We start from the raw sequence: 13,328 nt of genomic DNA, 5'->3' as shown, positions 1-13,328 counted from the left end.
GAAAGAAAGAGGAAGAAGGAAGAAGGAAGGAAAGAAGGAAAGAAAAAGAAAGAAAGAAGAAAAGAGAAAAGAAAAGACGAAAAGAAAGGAAAAGAAGTCTGAAAAATCAAAATATTCTTTTGACTAGGATATACTGAGAGTAAAAAAAAAAAAAATTTAACTTCTGTCACAATTTGAGCTGAAATATTCGCTCCCTGAACCTTGACTTTTGCCTCTATTTTTTAAGATAAATAAAAGTAATTATATTTTTCAAAATTAAAAACCTGCAAAAACAAGTCCCACACTTGCCTTGGTTTCTTCATGCTCCTAATACCCAAAATTATTAAATCACAGAAGCAAATTTAACAAGTATTCTCTGCAAGTCTCAAATGAAATGTTGAGAGGCTCTCTACTTGAAATTTTTTTCAACATTTGGGTTGTTCCCAGCAGGAACTGGGCACAGAAAGACTGAAATCAGCGCTTTGGGAAGGAACAGAGCGGTTTCAGCACCAAGTGTGCAATACCCATGCATCATGACCACTCTGAGACTGAGGCCAAGTCAAAGTCAAAGCCAAGATGATTACTAACATCCATACTGAAGTTACTCAACCCCTACCCCTTCATCTTCTCCCAGAGCACTTAGTAAGGAAGGTTCCAGTCATAACCCTGTAATAGGGAATGAGGGCAAAAACTAAGAAAATAAATAAAATAAGCAATGGGCAAGGGCTGCAGATGCTAAATTGGAATAAATTGCAAAAGAAAAATTACTCAACACACCCTAAACAGTCATCGCACATGTCTCACTACACTTAGTGTGTCTTGCTTTATAGGTTTTGTATTACATAAACTATTTAAATGGGGATAGTCTCATCTTTGTATAATAGTTCATGCTCCAAAAACATTTGTTGAATTTAGTTCATTTTATAGTGTGAGTAGGTAAAAATTGAGCAATTGACTTTCAGTATGGACAAGTAGTATATAAAAGGGAAATAATCCAAATTATGTTGCATGTCAACCTGACTTAGTAGTCATAACACAAAGAGAGACCTATTGTTAATATACACAATTTCCTGAGTAGATTGGCCCAGTGTTCAATAACAGATAAGAAAAATGTCAACAAAATATCAGACATTATCAAATAGTAGAATGGGGAAGAAAGAAAAATTAATATAAGATCCTCAGGCAAGCAATGTAAATCTATCAGCTTTAGAACTTTTAGCTCTGCTATAGTGTAAGTAAAACAAACAACAAAAGAGACAATATTTTCTTCATAGATAATATGACTGCTACTCAGAGAAACAAAAAAAATGCATGGAGAGAAAACTGGAAAGAAATTAACTTGAAATTCACTTGAAACTATGAATGTTTGGGGATTGGAGAATTGAAAGTGATTTTTTCTTTGCGTTTCTACTTTGCTGTTATCCAAGTCTTCTAGAGTGAGCAGGTACTATCTTTATAATGAAAAAAGAAATATTTTAAAGGAAAGAAAGATAAGAATAAAATTAAAGTACAGGAAAGGATAACTAAAATGAGCAAGAGAGAGTGAATTAATGTATACAGAAAAAACATATATAGTGTTGGATGACAGGAGACAAAAAGAGAAGCAAACTATTTTGTACATAAACAAACATGGATTTATCCATCTTAAAGAGAATTAGTGTTAGAGAGGCAAATTTCTGACAATTAAGAGTCAAAAATGATTTTGTTTCTGTCTGTGTTGGAAAGAATAATTCTACCTTTCCCCTTTGCAAATGTCCACATCCTAATCCCCAGAACCTGTGAACTGTTAACTTACATGGCAAAAGGGACTTTGCAAGTATGACTAAATGAAGCATCTTGAGATGTGAAAGTTATCCTCAATTATTCAGGTGAGCCCAGTTGTAATCACAAGGGTCCTTATAAAATGTAGGCAGAAGAATCAGAGTCAGAGAAGGAGATGTGAGGATGGAAGCAGAGGTCAAAGTCAAGAGCCAAGGAATGTTGCCAGCCTCTAGAAGCTGGAAAGGGCAAGGAAACTTACTCTTTCCTAGAGACCCTAGAAGGAAGGCAGCCCTGCCCACAACTTTATTTTAGCCCAGTGAGAATGACTTTGAACTTCTGATCTCTGGAAATGTAAGATGATGAACTTTTGTCGTTTTAAGCCACTAAACTCTACTAATTAGTTACAATAGCAATTTTAAAAACAAATATCCTGCCTATTCATGCATTCATTCAGCTCCAGTTACCGCCATCGACTTGCAGTCTCCTGAACACTTCTCCTATCCATTTACTTAGATCTGATCTTGTTCTTCAAGAGTTATTTAAACCATCACTTCCCCCTTGGAAGCATTTCCTACATTGGGCTCCCCCACTGTCTAGAACTCCCTACCATGTCTCCTTTTCAGCACTCACTGCACTTGAGTTGCAATCATTGATCATCTTATTCCTGTTTGTATCACTTTTCCAAGTTCTTACCTAATAAATGGCTTTGTTACTTCTTCCTTAGTTATCTTTCAGGTCTCCGTGACAATATGGTAAGTTTTCTTCCTTAGTTATCTTTCAGGTCTCCCTGACAATATGGTAAGTTTTCAGAGAGCAGGGTCTACTTCTGTGTGTGTACACATGCATATGTCTTCCCTCCATATGCTTAATACACAGTGCTCCAACTCAAAAATCAAAACAAAACAAAACAAAAACACTGCATCAAATAAATATTCATTGAAAAATAAAATGAACCAGTTTACTTTGTAACAAATTATGTCTTGGGAAGCAACGGAAAATAACCATGCATTCTATTGTATCATTTACTAACCTGCTATAATAAATTAAACTCATTTATTTAGTTAGTTTATGCCTTGAGAAAACCTCAATAGCACTTTTTTCCTAGTCAGAATTATCTGGTTTTCATATTGATGGTCTTTTACTTCAATCACCAAATGCAGTAGCCAACATGACCAAAACATATTTATCCATTTAACAAATATGAAATGATTGCCTACTATGCGCAAGTAATGTTTGGGATGTGGAAAAGCATGTGGATAAATCAAAGTTCATGTTCTGGGCAGGAAGACATACAAATAAATAGTATATCAAGCAAAACACTAAAAAGGAAAGATGAGCTAACGTAAGAAATTAATGAGTTGACTCCACTTGGAGCAGAAAAAAATCTTTAGTGAGACAAATAGAGTGGTGAACAGAAAGAGTAGGTGACAGTGGTTAAGAACCAGGGCTTTCAAGTTAAATGAAACTGAACCCAAAGCCAGTTCCACTATCTACTGTGTGCCCTTGGACAAATTATTTAATTTCCCTGAGCCCAGCTGGCTCATCTGTAAGATAAGGATAATAATAGACATTCCCCCTCATAAGATTATTATAAGAATTATGTAAGATAATTCATGTAAAATTCTTAACATGGTGCTAGACATAGAGCAAGCAATTAGTACGTTGCAGTTATTATTGTGATAGGTTTAAAACAGTGAATAACATTTCTAACAATTATTTCAAAACCAGATTTCCTTACACAATAGTATATATTGTGAAAAAAACATATATCCAAAAAATATATATATATCCATTCACTCTACAAATACAAATATTGCTAAATGTAGAGGATTGCTCCACCCAGATTGCTCTTTCAGGGTGAGGAGCTCATTCCCCCAGTAGCTGCTTGGAGTTTGGCTGCTGAAGACACAGTCGATTCCTACTTTGGGGATTGCCCTCCACTGAACCGCCTCGGCTAAGGTTACACCCCGCTCCTGGTGGATGCTGGAGTATACATCTGACTCTCTTGTTTCCATTTGTAACCATTTTGAAGGGTCACCCTAGCTCCAGGGCTCCCTGTGAGATGGGCGGAGGCCGCTGTGGAAATCTCTTCTGCCTCCTTCACTCCATCACAGACGTTGTTCCCAAGACCACTCCTCAAGAAATTTACCAATCTCCATCTCAGAGTCTGCTTTCCCAGCGGACCTGAATTAAGCCAACAACCACTATATGGACAACTCACTACTGCTAGGCAGGGTTGGCAAGCTTCTTCTGTCAAGAGCCAGGCAGTAACGGTTTTAGGCTTTGGTGAGCCATATTCTCTATCACTTTTACTCAACTCTGCCATTCTAGTGTGAAAGCAGCCAGAGACAACACATAAACAAATGGGCACTGCTGTGTTCCAATAAAACTGTATTTTATGGACATTGAATTTGAATTTTATATAATTTTCACCCATCACAAAATACTGTTCTTATTTTGCTTTTTTTTTCCCCCCAACTATTTAAAAATTAGAAAAACCATTCTTTGCTCGTGGGAGTTCAAAAGCAGGCAGCAGGCTAGATCTGGTCAATGGGCCATAGTTTGACAATCCTTGAGCCAGAGGAAAGATGCGATGCAGAGCAGTGAAGCTACTATTCTAGTGAATGAGTTTAGAGATTTTGATATCATGGGACTCTACGGCTTGTAACCTTGTTCCAAAGACATGGAAGACTCTTTCCTGGCTCCAGGTCAAGAGAGCATGGAGAAAAGGAAGGGGAAAAAAAGGGAAACAATAAGATTCATAATTTCTTTCTTTCTTTTTTTTTAATGGAGTTTCGCTCTTGTTGCCCAGGCTGGAGTGCAATGGTGCAATCTTGGCTCACTGCAACCTCCGCCTCCTGAGTTCAGGCAATTTTCCTGCCTCAGCCTCCCAAGTAGATGGGATTACAGGCACCTGCCACCACATCTGGCTAATTTTTGTATTTTTATTAGAGACAGGGTTTCACCACTTTGGCCAGGTTGGTCTAGAACTCCTGACCTCAGGTGATCCATCCGCCTCGGCCTCCCAAAGTGCTGGGGTTATAGGCATGAGCCACCACGCCCGGACTCATAATTTCTTTTGAAACTTAGTACCAAGAAAATCATACACAGCAAAATAACACTAAATGGTTTAGTGCTATGTAGTATTTTTCATTTAGACAACTTCATCTCTACCAGGAAACAGATGTAGGAGATTTGAGTGGCTATTCTGTGACTGTGTCTGTAACTAAGAAACCATTCAAAAATAAAAACACAATTATAATTTGTTACAGTTTTAATATTTACAAAGAATAAACCTTTAAATGATCTGATACAGAATAGACAAATGAGAGATAAACATATTTTGAAAACTGTTTGACCCTATCTTTCCATCCAAATATAGCAGGTTTCTACAGTCCATTTCCTTCAAAAATAAACAAGTTGGAAACCTTTTGGCTTTTTTTTTTTTTTTTTGAGATGGAGTCTCACTCTTGTTACCCAGGCTGGAGTGCAATGGTACGACCTCGACTCACTGCAACCTCCACCTCTCGGGTTCAAGCAATTCTCCTGCCTCAGCCTCCCGAGTAGCTGGGATTACAGGTACCCACCACCACGCCCGGTTAACTTTTTGTATTTTTAGTTGAGATGGGGTTTCACCATGTTGACCAGGCTGGTCTTGAACTCCTGATGTCAGGTAATCCACCCACATCAGCCTCCCAAATGCTGGGATTACAGGCTAGAGCCACCGCGCCCAGCTACCTTTTGGCCTTTTTGTTTCATCTCATTTGGCTGTCTTCTTTTTTAATTCCTATGTTTCTTTAAATGAATTAACCTTTTCTTTTTTTGATCATTTTTATTTTTGCTTCCTTGCTGTACACACCTTTCTTTGAAATCTTTCCTTATGGCTTCTCTTACCACATTCCTTCATCAAGTGTAATATTATGAGATTTCCCCATCATTCACACATGACTTCCAACTGACCTTTACTTCTCTAGCCCTTAATTCCCCTTCACCACTCCCTCCTGCACATTCTCAGAATAAATGGATAAAGTGTTGCTTCATGCTTAAGTAAATGAGAGACAGTAATGGAAGCATTCTCTCTATGGATTTGCATTGCTATACTGAGAAATATGGAGACTAGGAGTGCTAATTTCAGTAATTTCAGTTGACATCAATTGCAATAGGCGGCTAAAGACTATATCCCTGGCTTTTGAGGTCTCCAGGTTCTTCTCTCTAGACACTTGAAGACTGATTTGGTCTACACTTGTCATGATGAGTTCAGATGCCAGAATCTGAGTAGGAGAACTGTCATGAAACACGGTGTCCATAATGTACTGTTTATATAATTCCACAACCTTCTGCTCCAGGTACTCATTCAGCACTGCATTAGAAATAGGATTCTGCATTTGCAAGCTGCTTTTCTCTTTGATGCTTGTTATTCTCCAATAGGATGAGTACCGCTGGATAGGTATTTGGGGGAAGTCACTGGGCTGAGTAGAAATGGAATCCTCCATGGATAAAGGAATCTCAGATGACTTCAGCAAAGGGCCATATTCAAAACTGCTCTCAGAGGGAAAATCTGTTGTCACTGAATTAATGGCCATCACCTGGCCCCCTGCAATATGTAAGTCATTATAATTCTTGCAAATACTTTTGCAAGAAGATGGAACCAAGTAGGTCTCTCTGCCGGCATCTCTACATATTTCAACTGCAGCCAAGTTTGGGCTTTCAAACACAGGATTGGGGTTTGTCTGCAGCACTGTGACTCTCTGACTTCTGCTATGTTGGCTCTCTCTTGAATGCACTGAAGAGATAAACTTGCCAGATGATTTGCAGCTCACGTAGAGACTTCTGACTTGTGTTTCATCCACAGAGGAATAGGAAAGAGTAGCAACAGAATTTGTCTCCTCTTCCTTTTCCCCAACCACCTGCTCATTATAAGAGGCACAACTCCAGCGGATGTCATTCCAGTACTCAAGTCCACTGAGATACCCTTCTGACAGCATTCTGGAAAGAGAATCAATGAGTAAGAATGGGGAAAAAGAACACTGAAATTTTAGAAGTTGGCACTTGATATATCAAAAATAAGGACAATGAATAAACTCACCTTATACATTCACCAAGCTCTTACTAATTCTGTGCCTACTTTGTACCAGGACTATGGCATGTGCTAACGATATAAAAATGAAAAACATGCAATTCCATCCTTCAGGAAGTTTCCCACTATAGGAAAAAATTAACTAGATATAAACAATTCCAATATTACATCACTGAGGATTATAATAGTGATAGGTACAAAGGAAGTACGGGGGTGGGGGTCCCTAACTTAGCCTGGGGCAAAGGGGAGAAGTCACAGGATGTGTCATAGGGAAGGTGACATTTCAGCTGAATGCTGAAGAGTAATTAGGAGTTCCAGCCATAGGAACAGGGTTATAAGAGAATATGGCAGCATGACCTACCCACCACATACAAAGAAGCTGAGCACAAGCAGAAGGAATTGGGAAAATAAGCTGAAATTGGATCGTGAAGAGCCTTGGCAGTCAGGCAAAAGCATTTACATTCTGCCCCATAGGAAATGAACAGTGACCTAGAAGTTGCAGATTGGAAACATGGCTAGTGGGTTATGAGCAAACAATGAGAAAATCTGTGGCAAATTCTACTGAAAACAAGTGCTGTGTCTTACTTAACTTTATATTGGATCCCTGGGAGCTAGCACAGTTATTTGCATTTCTACAGAGACTCAAATGGTATTTGTTAATTTGAGTTAAAGAATTTTCAACAATGACATGGTATGAAATTAATTCGTGCTCAATACATCATGAAGTACCACAAAGCCTACCCTGCCTTTGTATCCCAGAATAAATTTCTTTCTCTATCCCTCCCAGTTCTCAGAATACATCCTGAAAATGTCGCTGTATCTAACTGATGTTTACCTCCTAGTTACCAAGGAGCTTTCCTCACCACGGGCTTTCCCTACATCTGCCTCCCCTCCCCACCCCCAGCAATTGTCACTGGTCTGGAGTGGCTAGAACAGGCTAGAAACCAGCAGCTGCATTTTCTAAAAACAGAACACACTGGCATTCCTGGCACTGGGGCAAGAGGCAACAGCGAGGAAAACTGGTCCTCTTGGGCCTCGAGAGCTGGGCTTCTGAAACAGACCTGTCAACTTGAGCCTGAACTTGAAACGTCAAATAAGAAAAGGAGGATTTTTTTAAACCATACGTAAAGGTCCTTTTAAAAATTGTTAACATCTCTTTTACATTCATGTAATTATTGTTTCCCAGGTAAATAAAATGTTTCCCTTTTTTAAAAATTGTAGAAGGGTCAGATTGTAAATTTCTTTTTTCTCTTCTGGAACTATTCCTGGTTTATTTAGCAAATCTCAATTTTTTTAATGTTTACTATATTCTGGGCACAGTTATGTGCCATGAAGATACTAAGTTAAAGGTCTTCAACAAATCCATGAAGTAATTACTGTATGCTGAACACACTTATAGGGATAAAAACAAAAGTTGCCCTTTCCTTAAAAATCTATATGAAGTTCTGCCCTCAAACCTAATATCCAGGTGAAAAGGCCAATTTTACCTACATGGAAAGATAAGAAACAGAGAAAGAATTTATCATAAAGAACTAATGGGGATGCAATTAATTCCTGGCCCTCAACATCCTACCCCCACCCAGGCTATAGCTAGGGCATTCTACCTTCAAGTCCTCAGAATATCATTGTGGAAAATCAGAGCAAAAACGATCTGTTGACTTTTGAGTATCTAAATGGGCTTTAGAAACTCCTGGCAGAAATAATCATTTGGGAGAAATGACTTTTGAGAAACCATAACCTGAGCTTCTACACCTCAGAATCCAGAACCATGAAGGACTTAAGGCATAATATTTATGCAGTTATAATAAACTTAAGTAGACTGAGTCCCCCATAGAGGGAAAAAGTATGTCTCCAGAGAGATTTGGGAGCCAAGAGTAGACAAGTTTGCAAAATTATCTCATGACCAGCATGTTGCAGGAGCAGAAGGAGAGACAGCCACATGCATCACCTGGGCAGGCCGGCATGAGGCTGCCTCATCAAGTCTGCTCACACATCAGCATGCTGCTGAGAACCTGAAACCCTGGAGAAGACCTACAGTTGGGATGGAAAGATTGCAGACATGATCTCCATAGACTACAAACCAGGGACCAGATGAATGATAAGTTTCCAAGGATACCAGTACGGCTACATGATGACAACCAAAGATATCTCCCACCCACTCCCATCCTCAGCTGACCCTATGGTTTTATATAAACAATCTAAAACTTAGACGCACATCTAAGGAGGAGGGAGCCCTGAAGTGACTGAGGAAATCCTGATTGACAGTGAGTACTTTCCCACCACTCTGGAGAATGTGAGCTCAAAAAAGATATCCAACTGAGGTTGAAGAAAGCAAGGATCCCTAGGAAAGATAGCAGAATAGGCACATGCATGTATTTTTTCTTCCTTTCCAAACTTCACTAAAACAACAATAAATGGTTTTTAAAAAGGTATAATACACATGCACACACAAATACACACACCAAAAAAAAAAAAAAAAAACAACAGGAGAAGAGACCAGTACAATAACATTTTAGAAGCTGGGAAGCAGGAGATTGAGGATTAATGACAGGAGACCTAAGAAAACTGAATCTTACAAGAGCCATGGTGATATGGGTTGCTGTGTCCCCACCCAAGTCTCATCTTGAATTGTAGTTCCCATAATCCCCATGTGTCGTGGAAGGGACCAGGTGGAGATCATTGAATCATGGAGGTGGTTTCCCCCATCCTGTTCTCGTGATAGTGAGTTAGTTCTCATGCGATCCAATGGTTTTATAAGGGGCTTTCCCCTTCTCTGGGCACTCATTCTCTCTCCTGCCACCCTGTGAAGACGTGCCTACCAGCATGATTGTGTTTCCTGAGGCTCCCCAGTCCTGCAGAACTGAGTCAATTAAACCTCTTTCCTTTATCAATTACCCAGTCTCAGGCAGTTCTTTAAAGCAGCATGAGAACAGACTAATACACGTGGGGAAAGCGAAGAGCCAATCTGACTTAAATTGCCCTCCGTGTTGAGGAATTGGTGGTATGACATACCTTTTAGGAGTGAGAGTAAAGGGGATATATCTAAGGTAAGAAATATTGAAAGTCTATTTAAAAAGCAGTCAAAAACCCAGATCATCTTTCACACCTGGCCATGCAGCCAGGTGACACTCCCCATCCTTAACCCCAAAGAAAAACTTCAAATGTAGTCTCTAAAGAGTAAAACAGAGGGTCTCTGGAGTAGAGAATACCAATTGAGGGTAAAATTACTGAATTGATAATAGATCAATTAAATAAACATATGCATATTTTTGCTGAGATCCATGACCTCTCTCCCCTTACTCAGCTCAAAGAATGATAGCAAGAGGAGTATCCACCTTCTAAGCAGGATATTGGGAAGAACGTCTTGGGGAATCTGACTTGTCTGAGAAGAGCAATTGACATCAGAGGTTCCCCAACTCAACAGGCAACCAGATCATCCTTTATTTAAGCCCAAAATTAACAGAGCCTATTGAGCTTTTTGGATCTTTATCCTTAAATATGAGTAGAATTCTGAAACATCTGAGGAAAGGTCTGCTATGAGAGAGACCAAAATAGTCATTTGGAGGAAACAAAGTTAGGGCGGGGTGAAGGAGGTGGCAGATTCTACCACCAATATTCTTAAAGAGTTAAGGTATAATATAATCATGAATTACAAATGGGATGCTATAAAAAAGAAGAATTCTGAAGCTGTTAGAAATTTAAAATGATCATTTTAAACCTCAGTGGAAGGATTGAAAGGTAAAGTTGAGGCAAATTATTATTTTGAAAGCAGAACAAAATTACAAGATGGAAAATAAAATTAGAGAGGACCAGTCCAGGAGATCTATTATCTGAATAATGAATAATAGGAGGTTCAGAAAGACCAGAGAAAATAGGGGAGAAATTCAAAGACACGATTTAAGAATATTTCCCAGAATGGAAGGACATAAGTTATCAAAATAGTGAGTGAAAATAGATCTATACCTCCTCTCATGAATGTGAAATGATAGAACCCCTGGGACAAAGAGAATATCCTATAAGCTTCCAAAATGAAAAAAGAGTCACAAAAAAAGACCAAGAACCAGAATCTTCAGACTTTTCAACAGCAACATAAGAAACAATAAGACAATGAAAAAAATGCCTACAAATTCTGAATTTTCATTCAACTAGTTATTTTCAACCAAGACCAAGTTATCAATTAAGTATGATGATAGAATAAAGATATTTCTAGGTTACAAGTCTCAAATAGCTGAGTTTCCAAGCACCTTTCTCAGAAAGTCAATAGAATATGTGCTCCACTGAAAGGAATAAGTAAAACAATAAAATGGAGACAAAGGATACTGGAAACAGGAAATCCAGCACAGGAGAGAAACAAACAGCCCTTAAACCAGGATAGCCTGAGCCCTTGTTCTGAACCCAGTAATGTAAAGGGCCTCATTCTGGCCATCCTTAAGTTGCACCTCTCCCAACAGTGTAAGGAGTTCTAGAGTCCAACATGATGGGAGGCCACCCAGCCTCTATACTGCTGCCTTCTAACTCACACTTCTGGTATTCAGGACCTCAGAATTCTCTGCTCAGATGGCAGACCCAACTACAGAGTCTGTACAGGCTCTGCCCCAAATCCATCATGATTAGGACAGACTTGGGGAAACTGAATGTGCACACACCCCTAGGCCCAAAAGATGATGAAGAGGTGGTTTTTAACGAGGGCTTTAGACAGAGCTTAGGTATATGGGTTGAATGTCAAGGATAGCCAGGACTGGGAAAAGAAGATAAAAGGGCTGAAGACTGAGGATCCCCATTTTTCGTCCTAGGCCCAGGAGTTGTGAAGAGGACACCTACCCATGATGACAGTGAAAAGACATTCCAGGATGAAAGCTGCATATGTAACAGGTTTAAAAGGCAACCAGGGGCCGGGCACGGTGGCTCACGCCTGTAATCCCAGCACTCTAGGGATGCCGAGGCGGGCGGATCACAAGGTCAGGAGATCAAGACCATCCTGGCGAACACGGTGAAACCCCGTTTCTACTAAAAAATACAAAAAAATTAGCCGGGCGTGGTGGCGGGCGCCTGTAGTCCCAGCTTCTCAGAAGGCTGAGGCAGGAGAATGGCGTGAACCCGGGAGGCAGCGGAGCTTGCAGTGAGCCGAAATCTCACCACTGCACTCCAGCCTGGGCGACAGAAGGAGACTCCGTCTCAAAATAAATAAAAAAAAAAAAAAAAATAGGTCAAACAGGTGATTAGAACAGATCAGAAGGCTTCTGAAGCTAAAGATAAAATTGAAGACAACTGAAAAGGTCTGACCATCATGAAATACAATTTATATAATTGACCACAAACTTTGGGGATAAATTAGAAAAAGCTAAGCAAATGAAAAATCTAGACCAGCACTGTCCAACAGAGCTTCCTGGGATGATGGAATGATCAATATCTGTGTTGTCCAAAATGGCAGCCAATAGCCACATGTAGTTATTAGGCACTTGTAATATGGCTAAGGCAACTCAATTTTTAATTTAACTTAATTTGATTTTAATTGACACATGACTACTCTATGGAACAGCAAAGACTTAGAAAATAGTGAAGGTGATAACATAAAATTTTTAAATACTGAAGACTGCTAATTATAATTGCAGTTTTTTGGGGTTTTTTTTGTTTGTTTGTTTGTTTTTTTGAGGCATTCGCGCTCTTTCATTTAGGCTGAAATGCAGTGGTACGATCTTGGCTCACTGTAACCTCCACCTCCCGGATTCAAGTGAGTCTCGTGTCTTAGCCTCCCGAGTAGCTGGGACCACAGGTGCACATCACCACTCCCAGCTAATTTTTGTATTCTTAGTAGAGATGAGGTTTCACTATGTTGGCCAGACTGGTCTTGAACTCCTGACCTGAAGCCATCTGCCTACCTTGGACTCCCAAAGTGCTGGGATTACAGTCATGAGCCATTGCGCCTGGCCAATAATTGCAATTTAAAGTTCATTGGTGGATCGCCATCATAGCATACTATGACAGTTATTTTTAGCATACTAAAGTAACATCTGAGTAATTAATTTGTTTCTGTATTCCTTTCAAGGGATGTCAGAAAGGAGCTAACAAAAGATAGTAAAGCCAGGCCAGGCGCAGTGGCTCATGCCTGTAACCCGAGCACTTTGGGAAGCTAAGGCAGCTGGGTCACATGAGGTCAGAAGTTTGAGACCAGCCTGGCCAACATGGTGAAACCCCATCTTTGCTAAAAATACAAAAATAAGCCAGGCGTGGTGGTGCATGCCTGTAATCGCAGCTACTCGGGAGGACGAGGCAGAAGAATCGCTTGAACTCGGAAGGTGGAGGTTGCAGTGAGCCGAGATTGAGCCACTGCACTCCAGCCTGGGTGGCAGAGTGAGACTCTGTCTCAAAAACAAACAAATAAAAAAAAAAGAGATGGTAAAGCCAGAGCATAAACTATTAGATGTTTGGTAATGAAATGGGACTAGAACACTTATTTGAGGCTTTTTTTTTGTTTCACTATTTTTTTTTTTTTTTTTTTTTTTTTTTTTTT

General features: G+C 39.6%; 1 protein-coding gene across 6 annotated transcripts in view; it reads right to left on the bottom strand.

Moving 5' to 3' along the window:
* The window catches only part of C12HXorf21 (chromosome 12 CXorf21 homolog), a 111,058-nt gene that overhangs the window by 17,617 nt on the left and 80,113 nt on the right, over nt 1–13,328 (bottom strand). For 4 of the 6 annotated variants that reach the window (XM_023202952.1, XM_023202951.1, XM_023202949.1 and 1 more), the window contains exon 3: nt 5,000–6,726. The exons of the other annotated variants lie outside the window; for them this stretch is intronic. In XM_023202952.1, the coding sequence (XP_023058720.1) occupies nt 5,820–6,725 (906 nt within the window). In that variant the 5' untranslated portion in view covers nt 6,726 and the 3' untranslated portion in view covers nt 5,000–5,819. Of the gene's footprint in view, nt 1–4,999; nt 6,727–13,328 lie in introns of those variants that run through there. 6 annotated transcript variants of the gene reach the window in all.

This window comes from Piliocolobus tephrosceles, chromosome 12 (assembly GCF_002776525.5).
Source record: "Piliocolobus tephrosceles isolate RC106 chromosome 12, ASM277652v3, whole genome shotgun sequence".
Classification (NCBI taxonomy): Eukaryota; Metazoa; Chordata; class Mammalia; order Primates; family Cercopithecidae; genus Piliocolobus; species Piliocolobus tephrosceles.
This window is presented reverse-complemented; position numbering and strand designations above follow the sequence as displayed.